At 45.8% G+C, this 17,041-nt stretch overlaps 1 protein-coding gene across 1 annotated transcript in view; it reads left to right on the top strand.

Moving 5' to 3' along the window:
- The window catches only part of ST18 (ST18 C2H2C-type zinc finger transcription factor), a 60,837-nt gene extending 48,394 nt beyond the window's left edge, over window positions 1–12,443 (top strand). Inside the window, exons 13-20 of the mRNA XM_068983420.1 lie at window positions 552–620; window positions 1,195–1,257; window positions 1,358–1,438; window positions 2,285–2,506; window positions 8,477–8,565; window positions 10,884–10,987; window positions 11,091–11,234; window positions 12,303–12,443. Of these exons, the coding sequence (XP_068839521.1) occupies window positions 552–620; window positions 1,195–1,257; window positions 1,358–1,438; window positions 2,285–2,506; window positions 8,477–8,565; window positions 10,884–10,987; window positions 11,091–11,234; window positions 12,303–12,443 (913 nt within the window). The remainder of the gene's footprint in view (window positions 1–551; window positions 621–1,194; window positions 1,258–1,357; window positions 1,439–2,284; window positions 2,507–8,476; window positions 8,566–10,883; window positions 10,988–11,090; window positions 11,235–12,302) is intronic.
- Window positions 12,444–17,041: the final 4,598 nt, after the last annotated feature.

The raw sequence follows: 17,041 nt of genomic DNA, 5'->3' as shown, positions 1-17,041 counted from the left end.
AAATGATTTTCTGATCCAGTGGGGCAGGCTACAACCCAGAAGCTAGGGTTCACCTCAGCCTGTGGTTCCATTTAGCTTTACATGGAACCTAGGTAGGAAAGCAGTGACTGGGCTGACCCTTCACGCTGTGGGGACTTCCTCCCCGGGGCAGGCAGCTGGTGCAGGAGTAAAGAGACAGTGGAGCAGACAGTGGGAGCTCGGCCCTTCCACCCTCCTGCATCACTGTGTGGTTCTCTGTCCCTCTGGCTGTGGCTTTAACCCTGAGCACCATCCCTCAGGATTCAGACAGAGGGTTCTCTGGGTCGGTCATCACTAGGGTCTGGATGTCCCTGGGTAAAGCCCCTGGCTTGGTAGATAGCAAACCGCAGTCTATGAGAAGTATTCCAGGTATCCAGAGCCTGATCCAGCTAACCCAGGGTCAGACCTGGTTCTTCTTCCCAGACCCCTGTCCATGGGTTGAACACAGGTTTGTTCAGAAGCTGAGGCTGCCCCCTGGTCGGGCCTGTGTGTGGCAGCGTGTCTCTGTTTTTGCCTCTCTCCTCCCTCTTCAGTGTTTCTGGATGTCCCCTGGCGGATAAGACCCTGAAGTCCCTCATGGCAGCCAACTCTCAGGAGCTCAAGTGAGTGTGGACCCAGCCTCTGCACCTATGTCTGGCCAGGGTGGACCTAACCAGGGGTAGATGGCACCTCAGTAAACCACAGCCACATACCCTCTTCACCAAAAGTTCACAACTAAAATCAAGTCCCTGAAATTTAGTTTAGTTCATTTACTGGCCTTGAGCAAAAGATGAGAACTTGGCATGATGTTGACAGGCGCCCAGTGGTAAGCTGTGGGTCAAATCTCAGGTTATTCCAAAATAAGGTTTAAAAAGAAGAAAAGAAGGGTGCAGGATAACAACAGATACGGTTTCTCCCAAGCATTGGGCAGTAGTTACATATCAGCATTTCCTGTTATTGTTATTATTTTTTAATATAAATTTATTTATTTTAATTGGAGGCTAATTACTTTAAAATATTGTATTGGTTTTGCCATACATCAACATGAATGGATTCTTAGCCAAAACCAGTTGTATTTAAGCAAAAAGAGCCCCCCAAAATTGGCTCATCCTGTTTTTGAATACCTGGCTCTGCACTGTATCGTGGGACCCACCCCCGCCAAGCCAACAGGGCCCAGCTCTGCTTTCATTTTTCCAGGTGTCCTACCCCAGGCTGTGACGGTTCAGGGCACGTGACCGGAAACTATGCCTCACACCGCAGGTAGGACAGACTCCTGCCCCCAAGATGGAGATTAGAGGGGCGGCAGCATACTGTGAGATCACACACTTCTCTCTTGCTCTTTGTTGGGTCTCTGCTTCAGCCTGTCTGGCTGCCCTCGTGCCAGGAAAGGTGGTGTCAAGGTGACTCCTACGAAGGAAGAAAAAGAAGACCCTGAACTCAAGTAAGCGACCCTGCTTCAGGGCAGAAGCCTAACGAGGGTCAGCGGGCAGGACTCAGGATCCAGGCTGGGAAGTGGCTGGGGACCAAGCATCACGAGTGCTGAGACAGCACAGACAAGAGCGGTCAGGGGCTTCCCCTGTGCTCGCTCAGTTCTCGGATGCTGCAGAAGGAGTGTGTGTGTGTGTGGGGGGGGGGGTGTCTTTTTTCAGTCTCTTTCAAAAGGAAGCCTCCTGGGGATGTGCCCTGGTGTCATCAACATGGTTGCACCTCCCCTGGAACTTCCATTCTGCCTAAGACACAATTTTATCTAAATTGAATTCCCTCCTCTGAGAAATATGCCTCAAGCCTTGGGTGATGGGCTTCCCAGGTAGCCCTAGTGGTAAAGAACCCACCTGCCAATGCAGGAGACTTAAGAGATGTGAGTTCCATCCCCGGGTCAGAAAGATCCCCTGGAGGAAAGCATGGCAATGCACTCCAGTATTCTCACCTGAGAATCCCATGGGCAGAGGGACCTGGTGGGCTACAGTCCATAGGGTCAGTAAGAATCAGACACAACCTAAGGGAGTTGGCACAATGACATGATAAAGTGGGATGACAGCTCTCTCCTCCAGATGATGCACGACAGTTGCTTAGCTCAGAGCCTGGGAACCATTGTCACTGCCGGGACCCATTGTCTACCTGGTTGAAGGTAGACAGAATCTACCAGACATCTGGTAAACCCTGTCATCTCCCTCAGTTGATTCCTGTGTGATTTGAACTCAACATCGCCGCCTCGATTTGGTCACAGCACCTCACCTGGGTTATCTCATCTCTCCCAGCATCTAGTGACTGTGCTGTGTCTCTCTAGATGCCCTGTGATTGGGTGTGATGGCCAAGGTCACATATCAGGTAAATACACATCCCACCGCACGGCGTCTGGATGTCCTTTGGCTGCCAAGAGACAGAAGGAGAACCCGCTCAATGGGGCACCCCTCTCCTGGAAGCTGAACAAACAGGAACTTCCCCACTGCCCCCTGCCAGGCTGCAACGGGCTGGGCCACGTCAACAACGTGTTCGTCACCCACAGGAGGTGAGCTTTGCTGTCTGTCACGTGGTTGCTATGATTGATTGTCACTGGCTGGGTGTGGGGGAGAGACCCCCAAGGTCAGGAATGTTCTAGCAATGAGCACCTTAGATTTCAAGCAGTAAGTCTTGCCAGAGAGGTATTAGACCAGTTTGAGAGATGGAAAATGTTCTTTTCTCTATTTCTGAAATTCACTGCTTGACTTTCAGGTACTTTCAAAACTGTGCTTGTATCTTTTGTCCTAAAATGTTGCTCATGCCACTGTTTTTCGGATGGTTCTATCTTTCAAGGGTTTGTTTTACTTCTGGGTGGTGACAACGACTCTCTGATGTCATATGGTTGTGAAGCTTCACTTTGCTCATTGATGTCATTCCCTTCTGCTCACGAACTGACTCCATTTCAGACCAAATGGTAGATAGTTTGCAGCTGGGAAGCTGTGACTCGTCCCCAGAAGCCAGAAAGAAAAGGACACAGCCACTGATAAGTACACAGAGGGTGAGAGAGGTTTAGAAAAGCCTTTCTAGCTTCCCAAGTACTCAGCTCCTTCTTCACTCAGTGGCATGGACTTCATCCGGCCTGTGGCCAGAAGCACTGATCCCAGCCCAGGTGTCGTCCTCATTCCACCTCAAGGAGAGGACCTGGAGGGTTCCTGCATGCTTCTCCGGGCACTGGGCCCTTCCCGTCATGGGGCTGTGGTTCACGATGCAGATTTAAGATCTAATGAAGCACAAGGGAGTCCTGGCGCTCTGCTCATGGGCAGGATGCAAACACAGCAAAGCTGATTTCATTCCCAGGTGCATGTCTGTATGTCGGGAAATGAGGTTCTCTTCTCCGAGTCACACCTGCTTGTAGAGGAATCCGGACTCTTTATCCTTTAACATTTATTTATTATTTACTGATTTATTTGGCTGTGCTGGGTCTTAGTTGCAACATACAGGATCTTTAGTGGCGGCCTTTGGGATCTAGTTCCCTGACCAGGAATTGAGCCTGGGCCCTCTGTATTGGGAGTGTGACGTCTTAGCCACTGGACCACCAGGGAAGTGCTCCTGAACTCTTCCGGTGGTTTCTTTTCTGATGGCTCTCAGATGCCTGATCACGTTCACAGCAGCATACATTGTTTTCTGCGGGGTCTGCACTGTCATCTCCCATTTAGGAAGGACAGTCACAAATCAGGTGAGCCCAGTGGCACACGGGCTCTGCAGCGGCCATGCTTCCTTATCACAGAGCCTGTAATATCCATGTTGACATCAATAATGAAACGTCAATACTGGACAGTGGCAAGCACATCCCTCAGTTAGAATTCTCTGTAAACTCCCGGGTAGTCTTATGTGGTGACACCAAGGCCTGATGCGGGTGCAGGGACCCTCAGGGCTGTGGATGGAGGAGGAGGAGCTGGAAGAACTGTGTCGGAAAGCTGATGTAATAGGTGTAATGGGGCAGGTGAGCGAAGGTGCCCTGCCATCCAGCTGCCAGCTCAGCCCCAGAGACACTCCTGAACCCGGAGTCAGAGACAGACGTGTGCCAGGAGGTCTGCTCCACCTACTCTAGGCTGGGGCCCACGCGCCCCCCCACCCGCCCCCCACTGACCCCCCACCCGTCCCCCACTCACCCCCCACCACAGTCCCCGAAGCACAGGAAACAGCGGTGGTTCCACGTGCAGGGCTGCTGATCGGTATGGGCCTGAAGGCTCCTCAAGGACTGGAGCAGGTACTGAGTGACACAGCGCTGAGGGACACGTGTGTTGTGATTTTGTTTCCACCGAGTGAAAAAAGATGTAGCAAAATCCCATTTTTAAAGAGTCAGGTAATTACTCCTCTATAGTTGGAGTCAGTGGCCGTCTCTGGGGACCAGGAGCCAGCTCTTGTACGGGGCTGGTGAGGCTTGAAAGCGTGTTCTGTGTTTGCAGGTAAACGCATGGTAAACCCCTCAAGGCTGTTCTTTCAACTGCAGATACGCATTGTGTGTATCTATGTACAGACCGTTTATTTCATCACGTGAAAAAGAAAATTAGGAGCTGAAAAAATATAGGCTGCAATATTAATGCAGAGATATTATTTTATAGAAGAGAAACAATTAAGAGTTTAGACAAATGAATAATTCAGATTGCACTGCTTTTCAGTCTTGCTACTCAAAGAGCCTGAACGTCACCTGGGGAAATTCTCTTTGAGGTGGAATGCTTTTCTTTTACGCTGTATGGGGTTTCATACAAGTAATATAATAAAATACCTAGCTTATTGCCTGGCACATAATAAGTGTTTGACACAGACTATTTCCTTTCCCTTTTGTACAGCTGTATTAATATATGTGCATATATGCAATAGTTCATTACAGTAGGAATGACTTGTGCTGGGATTACACTACTGACCTATGATACACCTTTATCTGTCCTATTCTCGCCCCTAACATCCTGACATGGTTCGGTTGTCTTTCCCATCTCTGCCAAAGGCCAGCCGCTATCCAGGTTGCTCTGTCCTGGCAGAGAGGCTGTTCCAGCTAAGTTCCTCATACTGTTTATTCCTTTAAACCCTCACAAACCCCATGAGCTACAGGCACTATGGTTGCCTCCGTTGACAGACAAATCCTTGTGCAGGGAAGTTCAAGAATTGCCCCCATGCACAGCTCACAGCATCAGGACACAAAGCTCCTCTCCTGAGCTAGGTACCAGCCCACCCCGGGTGTTTCCTGGCTCCTTCCAACCACCAGGCCAACACTCCTGCAGATTCCTCTTGGGCATCCTCTAAGGCACGGTCTGTAACTTTTCCCATTTAAGATTCAGCAAAACGGGAACAGTTATGGAGCTTGCCTAGAGCAGTTACCTGTGCATGACGTCAGTGTTGTGTTTGTTGCTTTTGTTTCGTCACTAAGTCATGTCTGACTCTTTGCAACCCCATGGACTGCCACATGCCAGACTTCCTTGTCCTTCACTATCTCCCGGAGTTTGCTCAAACTCATGTCCATTGAGTCAGTCATGCCATCCAACTGTTTCGTTCTTTGCTGCCCCCTTCTCCTCCTGCCTTCAATCTTTCCCAGCATCAGGGTTACATGATAAGCACTTTACAACCTTGCTTTGCATCTTCATGTTACAAACCTCCACTTTGAAAGAATGGCAACTGAGGTGACGAATGGTGTAGTATTAAATACACAGATAAACACACACACTCATGGATGTTTGAAGCTGAAAACCGGAAGTCCTGGGACTAAATATAACTCATTTATTACTAGATGTAACTGTCATTTTTTTGAAGATTATAAATATATTATACAGGGACGTCCCTCACACAAATGTGTCACCTGCAATTTCATTATAACAGAGCAGACAAAGATATATATAGTTTAAAATTGCCTTCCTGTACTTTCATTGCACTGTGAATTTGGTCCAAGCCATATAAAGCACATCTTTCCTGCCTTTACAATGCATTGCCCAGACCCTGAAGGTGACGCCCGGCCAACCTCCCCTTTCCCTGAGCAGCAGAACTGAGCCTTGTGGAGGACCTGGCCTCCTGAAAAGAAAAAGGAACTTTAAAAATATTTTCAAGCCCTAGTTTTCTTAAATTTAGGATTTGTTTCATATCCTTGGAGATACAAAATACCCAGTGGCATTTTTAAAAATTTTCTTGGCCCCGCCACAAGCATGTGGGATCTTAGTTCCTCCACCAGGATGGAACTCGTGCCCCTGCGTTGCAAGCTCGGACTCTTAACCCCTGGCCCACCACGGAAGCCCCCAGTGGCATTTTTAGGCCAGAATCTCGTATCTGTCGTGAACTCTACTAGATGTCAGCCCTGTGGTTGTGGGGCTTCACTGACCATCCACACAACCGCTCCTCTCAGCCCGTGTTGTCTGAATAACCCAGACCCTCAAGGGGAGAGTCAGAGAACTCTCTGGAGGTGTTAACATCCATCTTGTTACCAGCCTCCCGCAGGTCACTTTTAAAGTCCCATTTACCAACTAGACAGTAATCCTGTTTGTGACCCTTTTCTCAGAACACAGTAGGTGTCATAAAACAAGACAGACTGGCAAAAACTTCCCAGAAAAAGAAAGAAAGATAATGCAGCTTATAGAGGCCACTCTTTTTTTTTTTTTTTCGCATCTTCTTTCTTTCTTTTTTAATTGGAAGATAATTGCTTTATAATATTGTGCCAGTTGAGGCCACTGTTTATGTGAGCAGTTTCCAAAACAGAATATCATGGTCACAGTTCAGTTTCTGCTTTTCCATTGTTTTATTTCGCTGTGTAAAATATTTCATAATTTATCAAGTCTTGGAAAACCACACAGCCTTCCTTTTACATGTAGTATTACATATCTAGTATTGTTTTATTTCATATCATCTTAATATAGAATAATTTTAAATTCTTCAAAAAATGCATGCACTCTACAAGCGTTTACTAAGGGTTTTGCTTCAGAAATACCCTCTTTCATTCTAGCAAATGTCCTAATCTTTGGATGGAAAATGATTGTCTCATGAATAATTAGTAACCAAATTTCTGTGGGAAAAAATACTTTCAATGGTTGATTATTATAATTTTTAATTTTATTTCAAAATTGTTGATCCAAAAATATAACAAATGACAAAAAATTAGTGGCTGCTTAGAACAAAAAATCATCTCATCATGTCCAACAGAAAACATGTTTTGTTCAATGTTGTCATTATCATTTTGGTGCAATTTAAATAAAACAGATGAAAGAAGCAGGCCTGAATGGAACAGCTTTGTAGGAAAGATATATAAACAGTCTACAAGACAGTGCACCGTGAGCAATGAGGGCTCCTAAATGTACCTGCAGCCCCTCCTTTTATTTTCCTGTCACATACCTGGCTCAGTGGTAAAGAACCTGCCTGCCAAAGCAGGAGACGTGGGTTTGATCCCTGGGTTGGGAAGATCTCCTGGAGAAGGGAACAGCTATCCACTCCAGTACTTTTGCCTGGAGAATCCCATGGACAGAGGAGCCGGGCGGGCTACAGTCCACTTGGTTGAAAAGAGTTGGACACGACTGAGCAACTAAATAACAACAAAGAGATTTTTTAATAAAAAATGATGTTTTAAAAAGCTACAGAATAGCTGCTTCACTTTTCTGTACAGCAGAAAATAATACAGAATGTAAAACAGCTATACTCCAACAAAACCATTTTTTTTAAGAAAAATTAAAGAGTAAATTTGAAACTTTCACTTACTCAAACTGAATTTGCCATCATGGGATAGAATAATTATTTTGAGCCTGTATTATTTTGAGTCATTCTGTAAAGATCTGATGAAAGTGTGCATAGAGACAGAAAGAACTAGATTTATTATCCATGGCATTTTGACTAATTTGGAGCAAATCTTATTCAAACTGTATAGGTACAATTTTACATTTACAGAAAATAAAGTAATTACTGCTAAAAGAAAAAAATGACACAAAAATACAAAATAGTGATGTTTTAAAAAAATTGATTAAATGATAATGATCTACACTAGCTATTTGTATTTTGATTTAAGAAAAAATACAAAACATTTACATTATTCATGTGCTTCCCTGGTAACTCAGCTGGTAAAGAATTCGCCTGCAAAGCAGGAGACCCCAGCTGGATTCCTGGGTCGGGAAAATCTGCCTGAGAATGGATGGGCTACCCACTCCAGTACTCTTGGGCTTCCCTTATGACTCAGCTGGTAAAGAATCCGCTTGCAAAGTGGGAGACCTGGGTTCGATCACTGGGTTGGGAAGATCTCCTGGAGAAGCAAACAGCTACGCTTTTCCGTATTCTGGCCTGGAGAATTCCACAGACCGTATAGTCCATGGGGTCTCAAAGAGTTGAACATGGACTGAGCGACTTTCACTGCTTTTGTTTTAGGAGATATTGTTACTTTCTGCACAGAGACTGCAGATTATAATGTAATGAGTAAGCAGGCAAAGACTTAAAGAGTATGTAGTGAATACAAAATTTTAATTTTTCTAAGAAATAGTATGGGTTTCACCCACTGGTGTAATTTTCACTTTCACAGCTTGTCTGGATGTCCTCTCAATGCACAAGCCATCAAGAAGGGCAAAGTCTCTGAAGAACTAATGACCATCAAGGTCAAAGCATCTGGAGGTAGGAGGACAGGGCGGGGCCATGACCCCCAAGGTTTGGCCCCCCAAGGGGCCCACATCCAAACCCTGCTCCATGCTGGAAGTGATATTTGAAGAGGCAAGAAAGACACTTTCCTGAAATTTGAACTAAGCTGTAACTTTCTCTAAAAAACAATGTCTTGGTTTTTTTCCTATTTTTTAATAAGGATCTCCAACAGAGAAAATTGGGCAATGATGCTGGAAGAATTAGGGTTCACTGGTTGAACTTTTGTCCTTGAATCTTAAAATGACAGTTTTTGTACAAGCCTGCATGTGTGTGTGTTCCTGGTATGAGCCCTCTATGAAATTTCAAGGTTTGGGCACCCATGTTTGAATCCTTCTTTACCTTTTGTCCTACACCCAGAATGATATTTTTATGATGAATCCAGATGGTTTAATTCAGCATCTCTGTCTCTATTTCCCTGCATGTTCTCCCAGGGTCGACCCCCGACACAGTGGCTAAGCCATCCTCCCTACTGGAATCTTCTCATGTCCCTCTGATTTCTGAGTACTTTTCTTGAGTTCTCATCAGCGTTTTCTCAGGCATGTGTTCTTCTCTTACAAGATCATCCTAACGCATCTGGGAAACAGAGGCGAAATCATTACTTGGCTTCATCGATTTTAGTCAATGACATCTTTGGCACTCAGTTCTACATGAGTCTGAAAGCATTGCTCCATCTTTTAAATCCATGCGCGACTCTTAGAAACAGTGGCTTGTTTCCAGGTTGTGCTTCCATGCACAATATGCCTCGTGCAGCTCGCACATCCTCCTGTTGTAGGTGTGTAAACATTTGCCCCTAGGAGTAAAGTTGCTGGGCTGTGCGAGGCCCAGCTTCAGTAGGTGATGCACTGCTGTTCAAGAGCCCTGACCCAGGAAGATACCAGAGCCTGCACCTCTGCACACAAGCTGCCGATTCCCACCCAGCCTGCTTCCAGGCATTGATCTTACTAAATCTAAATGCTGGTGATCACATTTATCCTGCTGAATTGTCATCTTCTGGTTTAGAGTCATCATTCTGGACTGTTGAGATGACCTTAAATCCTGCTTCTATCAGCCACTATTCCTGACTTTTAAAATCTTTAAAATGCACTCATACTCCTATAAAAGAATGACGGGAAGATAACCCCGTTCATTGAGAACCTGTTGTCTGTTCAGCACTTTATGTTTTTTTGTGTTAATTCTCACAGCATTTTATTGAAGCACGAGGAGGTGAAGTGACTCAACTTCAACAAAAAGAGTCAGGAAGTGTTCAGACTCCAAAGCCACACTGCCCCCAGACCACATTTGCTTCTGATTAAAGTCCACAAAGAAGTCAAGCTGTGGGTCCCTGGGCTTGAACCCACCTGCCAGGACTGCCCCCCACCCTGCCTCTAATAGTGGCTCAGAAGGTCCCTACATTTGGTCACTAATCAGCACAGTCCAGGTGCTCCTGTCCTGGTGACATTGTGCACAACAGACTCACAGGCCTTGGATCTCAGGTCAGCCCTGCCCCTTCCCTTGGCCCCAGCCAGGTGATGTGGTCATGTCGGTGGTCAGTGAGCCTCCTTTAGCCCCTGTGAGGCTCTGGCCTTCATGGGGGAAGGGATGATGACACCTGCCCCACAGGGTCCAGCCAAGTTCCAATGAGACCTTACTTGTGAACTCATCTGCCAGCAGACCTGGAACACAGCAGAGCTACATTGAATCCTGGGGCAGTTCTTACCAAGGGAGTCCATCCTGCAACTCTTTGAACCCACTTTCTTAGAATCTTGGACATGGATTTGGGTAAAAATTCAACATTTCAAGTTAAAGTCTCACTTTCACTTGTCGTTGTTCATTCGCCAAGTTGTGTCTGACTCTTCGCAACCCCATGGACTGTAGCACACCAGGCTTCCCTGTCCCCCATCTCCCGGAGTTTGCCCAAGTTCATGCCCGTTGCATTGGTGATGCCATCCAACCATCTCATCCTCTGTCACCCTCTCCTTTTGCCTTCAGTCTTTCCCAGCATCAGGGTCTTTTCCAATGAGTTGGCTCTTCACATCAGGTGGCCAAAGTATTGAAGCTTCAGCTTCAACATCAGTCCTTTCAATGAATATTCAGGGTTAACTTCCTTTAAAATTGACTGATTGGATCTCCTTGCAGTCCAAGGGACTCTCAAGAGTCTTTTCTAGCACCACAGTTCAAAAGCATCAATTCTTTGGCGCTCTGCCTTCTTTACGGTCCAGCTCTCACTTACCAAACCACAAATTAAACATATATGGACTCAGATTTGTCAGTCTTCTTTTTTCACTTGGAATTGAAAAAAATCTGACTTTTTACAGGTATAGAGAGTGATGAAGAAATTAGGCATTTGGATGAAGAAATAAAGGAACTCAACGAGTCCAACCTTAAAATTGAAGCCGATATGATGAAACTCCAGACACAGGTAAAAAGAAAGAATGAGGGAAGGGAGTAAGGATGGCACAAGACCCACCTGGTGCCCTGTCCTTCCGGAATCTGCTTCCACATTCCCAATTTCTCCCTTTCAGATTACGTCCATGGAGAGCAACTTAAAGACCATCGAGGAGGAGAACAAGCTGATAGAACAGAACAACGAGAGCCTGCTGAAGGAGCTGGCGGGGCTCAGCCAGGCCCTCATCTCCAGCCTTGCTGACATCCAGCTCCCACAGATGGTCAGTCTGAGGCCACAGCTCCCTCCCCGTGCCCCCAGACTCCCTCCCAGGGCTGGAGCAGAAGGGTGGCTTGGGCAGGGGGAACCTGCTGGTTGCTCAGTCCTTCACTCATGTGCAGTTTCCACATGTCCAGGGGCTGTTCAGTTTGAGCCATCGGGTCAGGGAGAGGAGGTGCCCCAGCACACAGAGAGCAGGAGATGAACAAACCTGACTATGGATCCCATCATCACCTGGAAGGACAGAGAAAGGGGGGAAGGAGCCTGCTTCTGACTCTTGGAATGGGGATGTGGACAAAGGAGTCTGAGGATGAAAGAGGACAATTCTCACCAGACAGCTGCCCCCCCCCACCCCCACATCCCTTCGGTCCCAGCTCAGGGCGGTCTGGGGAAGCTTCTGGCACAAGCAGGGCCTCCCCTCCCCTCCCCTGCCCGGCCTGCACCCCCTTCTGCAGACAAGGTCTCTGTGCTGAGCTCATGCACACATGAGCTGAGGCTGAGACCCCTCCCTCCTCAGGAGAAGGGGTGCAGAAGGCATTCAGAAGGGGTGCAGCTGGGAGGGACCTGACCCAGTAGCCAGACCTCCATCCTGTGTGGCTCTAAGCTTTTCCCAAAGTATGGACAGTCGGTCGGCCTTCTCAGATGGCGCTAGTGGTAAAGAACGCGCCTGCCAATGCAGGAGATGTAAGAGATGTGGGTTCAACCCCTGGGTTGGGAAGATCCCCTGGAGCAGGGAATGGCAGCCATTCCACTGTTCTTGCCTGGAGAATCCCATGGACAAAGGAGCCTGGTGGGCTACAGTCCATGGGGTCTCAAACAGTGGGACACAACTGAAGGGACTTGGCACACATGCACAGATAAGTGGTCACACTCCCCCACTAGCTGAGTGAAGAGTGAGCAGACCAGCCCACCACACACTCACTCCTGACTCCCCCTGAACTCCAACTGCCACACGGGTGCCCTCACCCCTCCCTAGGCTCCAGGGTCAGAATACCACACCCCCTTTCCCTGCTCCCCCTTTCCCGGCAGCCCAGGTCACGTGACTGGAGCCCTGTATTCTGTCCTCCTTCAGGGGCCCATCAGCGAGCAGAATTTCGAGGCATATGTCAACACGCTCACAGACATGTACAGCAACCTGGAGCGGGACTACTCGCCGGAATGCAAAGCTCTCCTGGAGAGCATCAAGCAGGCGGTCAAGGGCATCCACGTGTAGACCGTAGTGCCCCAGCCCTGGGGAGCCCTGCCAGCCTCGCAGACACACCTGGAGGGGCTCCAGGCCACCTGGGCAGGCAGTGGACATACTGCATTTACAATTGCAACATTGCACTAATTCCCCCCGACCCCCCAGCTGACGTGAAAAGGAAAGAAAAACTATGATAGACTCTTTGGATGAAAAAGCAATGCAGTCAAATATTAGATCTTATTTATTTTCATATGTTTTCCTTTTATTCCTTCATTGCACTCTTTTGGGTTTTTTTTTGTACAGTATATGTAAAATAAATGTGACATTTTTATATTTTATTTATTTCTAATCAAAGAGTTTTTTATCTTTTAACTGCATTTTGAAGTCTGCCATATTTTTACAAGTGTGTTTATTAATTTATTTTCCAATAGAATTTAAATATTAGAAATGCTATTCTCAAATTACATATCTGGCTGGGTTTAAAGAAGACAAAAAAAAATATGAAGGAAAATCCTTGTCTAAGGACTGCACTGTGGTCCAGTTTAATTTTTATTGCACACTCTACCCCCCACCCCCAACCCCTTTCACGAGCTTTGTGTTTACGAACGGGCTTGGGTAAAATGCGTGGAGGGACACAGATAAAAGGCACTCACTCACAGGATGTGTGCCCTACAGAAGCACAGTTGACTGAAAACCAGCCTGTTTCAAATTTGTTAGCAATAATTAAATAGAGCTATCAGCAAAGTATTCGACTTGGCTGTCCGGTTTCAGTTCATATGAATTATTTATTTGAAATTATTTCAAGAAACAAGCTTTTTAGCGATGCAGGTTTGTCTATTTGTTTTCAGGTTATACCAGATAGTTGGCAGCTCTTACCCCAAGATGAGAAATAAGACTCGATGTAACTGGCCAGGCTTTCCTGCCACTTGTTGGTACAATACACGAGGGACACTGTTGTAGATTTGTACTTAGCAAATGTAAACGCACCCAAATGGAAAACTGTGTAGATACCATATCCCCTGAAATAGCATTTATCTTACTGGGTTGACTGGAAAGGAATGGAAAATACAGTCACACAAGCACCAACGGCACCCGGATCTGAGTCATTGCTTTAAACACTGGCAACATTGTCTCAGTCCCCTGAGGCAAACAGACAGCTTTCAATTTGACAAAAGTCTTTCTGCAGACAGAGGAGTGCTGCAAAATACACACACTCACACCCACAGGCACACAGACACGCTCACCGACACGAGATTGAGCCCGTGATCTCACGTTTCTGGATGGATCAGAGGTTAGTAGTTGCTATAGGAAAGGCAATGTCTATTTCAGGGATTGTAAAGTAGTTAAGCATTGTTTCAAAAGTTTTTTTATATTTATTTTTTTTAAGAGAAAGGTATAGACAACCAGCTAAACTGCCTTTTTGCTGTGCACACACCCCGGGTGTGCGACGTGCCTCCGTGTAAATGGGCTTGATTTCAGTGCTGTAACAAAGTGTTTATTTTTCTTAGCAACATGGATGTGTATGTGGACCGGATGCCATGGCGCTCGCAGGCTTGCTGTTTCCCACCGTTGTCACTGTTGCTGCACCAGCTGAAGCGCCATGCATGGTGATTCCCCCCACCTTGACACTAGTCATTGTTCTGTATTAAGTGGGGCTTATCTTTGGTTTGGCGTTCATTGAAATCCTTGACTCTTAGTCTAGTGAAAATGAGATGTCTGTTCTTAGGTAGGAGCGGTGGGTATTTAAAAATCAACTTTAAGGAAAAAGAGCTAACGCGTGTGCTGTCTATTATAAACAGGACACCAAACAAAATTTTCTATTAAAGTTATGTATTTACAAACATTTTGCTATACAGTCCTCGATAGATGCATACAAATGAGTTCACTTATTACAAAGACAAAGGTTTAATTTGCTAAATATTTTAACAAGTTTGTTATATATTTTATTTAATTTAAAAGAAATCTCTTACCAACCTATGTATTTATTACCATAATTTACTGCGATTCAGGTTCGTTGATTTGTGTTTGCTTAGTTTGAACGGGATGGTTCTGTGAAGGATGTTTGTTTTTATTTGCCGCCTTTGTACTTGGTCTGTTTTGTAACGTGCACTGAATTTTTGTTTCTTTCCATGATGTTAACGATCGATACTGTAAATTGGGTCTTTTGTAAACAAACAAAAAAAAGGCAATGATGTATGCATTTTTTTAATTTGAAGTAGTTTGTATACCGTTTCTTCAAACAATTAATATTTCTTACATCAAAGCAACAGATTGTGTTCAGTGCTGTACATTTGGTGTGTGGTAGGAAATAAAAATGGAAAAGAGTTTCACTGTGGTCTTTCTCGAGCTGTTATATAGAGATGTTTGTGGCCAGCCCATGATAAACACTGTCCCCCATGCCCCAGGAGCTCAGTGAGGGGGGAAGGGGAGGGCACCCCTGAACCTCTGAGTCACTCTGATTCTTTGGGGTCCATCAGCCAGTCTGCTTGGATTGTTTTCTCACCCCAAGTGGAGAGGACTTTTTGCCAGCTGCTACGCCATCCCAGCCTGAGTTCCAGTAAAGGCACACACGGAAGGGCGGCTGCCTCCGATGTCAGGAAACCTTTGCTGGAAATTCACCCGCGTCTGGTGAGCAGTAAGAGAGGCCCCACCCTCCTCATGCTTTGAGGAGTATCTCTGTGTATTCCTACAAGCCAGCTGAACTCAGATTAAAGGAAAATTGTTAATTCTTCACAGGACCTCTTTGTCTTACCTGTTTTTCCTATCTTATTTCAAACAGCTTAATTTAATTTTATAGTTTCTTGCTCACTTTTACACATCTCTAGGTTGGTTGCCATTCATACTCAATATAGTTTTTAAAAAAAAAAAAAACAAAAAACCATGTCATCCTTGTTTTAAAGCGAACTTGACTGAAGGGGAGTCTGGGTCCCCAGAGAAAAGACTGATACCTGAATAGACCTTTGCATTATAGGGGTTGGCACACAACAGTTGAATATATATTTAGCTTGGTTTTTAAATATATATATTAAAAAATGTTCTTATTTATTTGGCTGCATCAGGTCTTAGTCAGAGCAAGTGGAGGACTTCACTGTATCTCTCGGTTTCTGTTGTTGCAGCCTCTGAACTCGCTAGTTGCGGCTCCCAGACTCCAGGTGTGCTGGCTCAGTAGTTGTGGTGTTCAGGCTTAGTTGCTCCGAGGCATGAGGGATCTTTCCGGTCCAGGCATTGAACACGTGTCCCCTGCTTTGAGACGCTGATTCTTTACCCACTGGACCATCAGGGAAGTCCCTGTAGCTCGCTTGGAATCACCAGCTGATGTTTCTACGATGCACATGTGATCCGTCCTGTAAAGGGATCACAAGCCGCAAATCTGCTCCGTGGTTCTTAGCGCACTCTTTGCAGAGCACGGGCGTCTTGCCCTCTGTGGAGCATTACATCCGCAAGCTCCATACACATCCCAGTCAGTAGATGTGGCAGAAGAGGAGAAACAAGACAGGATGGCGAGTCAGAGATGCTCAGATGACAGGTGTTTTATCAGAAGACATGTGCGCCAGGCCCACTCCCAGGGAGTTCAGCCTAGCGGGGGACAAGGAAGTGAGTGACAGGAACACAGCTTCCTGTGGACACAGTGAGCAGGGTGCCATCCTGACTCCGATTCCCTGGAAAGAAGTGTTGATTACAGACAAGCTGGCAAGTTGGAAGAAAGACATTGCAGGCCGTGTGGAGAAGCATCTACAGAAGATGACAATGAGACGGCCATCCACCAAGCAGGTGTTTGAAATACCCAAAAATTAGTGAGAAGTGAGGCCATAAGAAGCAAGAAACCCAGATAAGTGGGAGAGGGGGTCATTTTATAAACATCTGTGCTAAAGAATTATAATTTCCACACACAGACTCTAGAATACCAAAGAAAGATCTAAAACCAAAGAAGGATCAAATCTCCATTAAAGACAATTTGTTCCATCCATTCAAACAATTACACCAGGCTCCTCTGTCCATGGGATTCTCCAGGCAAGAATACTGGAATGGGTTGCCATTTCCTTCTCCAGGGGATCTTCCCAGCCCATGAATTGAACCCCGGGTCTCCTACATTGCAGGCAGATGCTTTACCATCAGAGCCACCAGGGAAGCGCTACAATTTCTTACCTGAAGGCAACACAATTGTGTTCAGTGCTGTACCTCTGATATTTGGTAGGAAATAAAAACTGACGATGAGTTCTGCTGTGGTTGTTTTCAGGTGAAAACCTTGTCACCAGCCCGTGAAAAGTCCTGGAGCCTTTAGGCAGAGAAGTAAAATTCTTCCACTGTAACTACATTCTGAGCAAAAAGAAGAGGGTAAGTGAGTCTTTGATCTGGCTCCCTAGAAAATGTTTTAAAACTGACATCATGATACATAAATATTTTACTAATCTTCTTAAAACTCGTGTTTTCTACGTCTCTTTCCACACATCACATCCATTTTATTGTGGTCTGGGAGCAATACCCTGCTATTTCTTGTCATAATTCAGCAGCTGATTATAATACAAGCAGATTTAATTGGTTAATCACTGTTGACACTGTCAGACCCCATCACTGATGCCCATATAGTCTTGTCCTGAAATCCTCAAGCACATTTATGGAGCAAACAT

This window comes from Capricornis sumatraensis, chromosome 11, assembly GCF_032405125.1.
Source record: "Capricornis sumatraensis isolate serow.1 chromosome 11, serow.2, whole genome shotgun sequence".
NCBI lineage: Eukaryota > Metazoa > Chordata > Mammalia > Artiodactyla > Bovidae > Capricornis > Capricornis sumatraensis.
The sequence above is the reverse complement of the archived record's forward strand: the minus strand, read 5'-3'. Positions and strand labels throughout refer to the sequence as shown.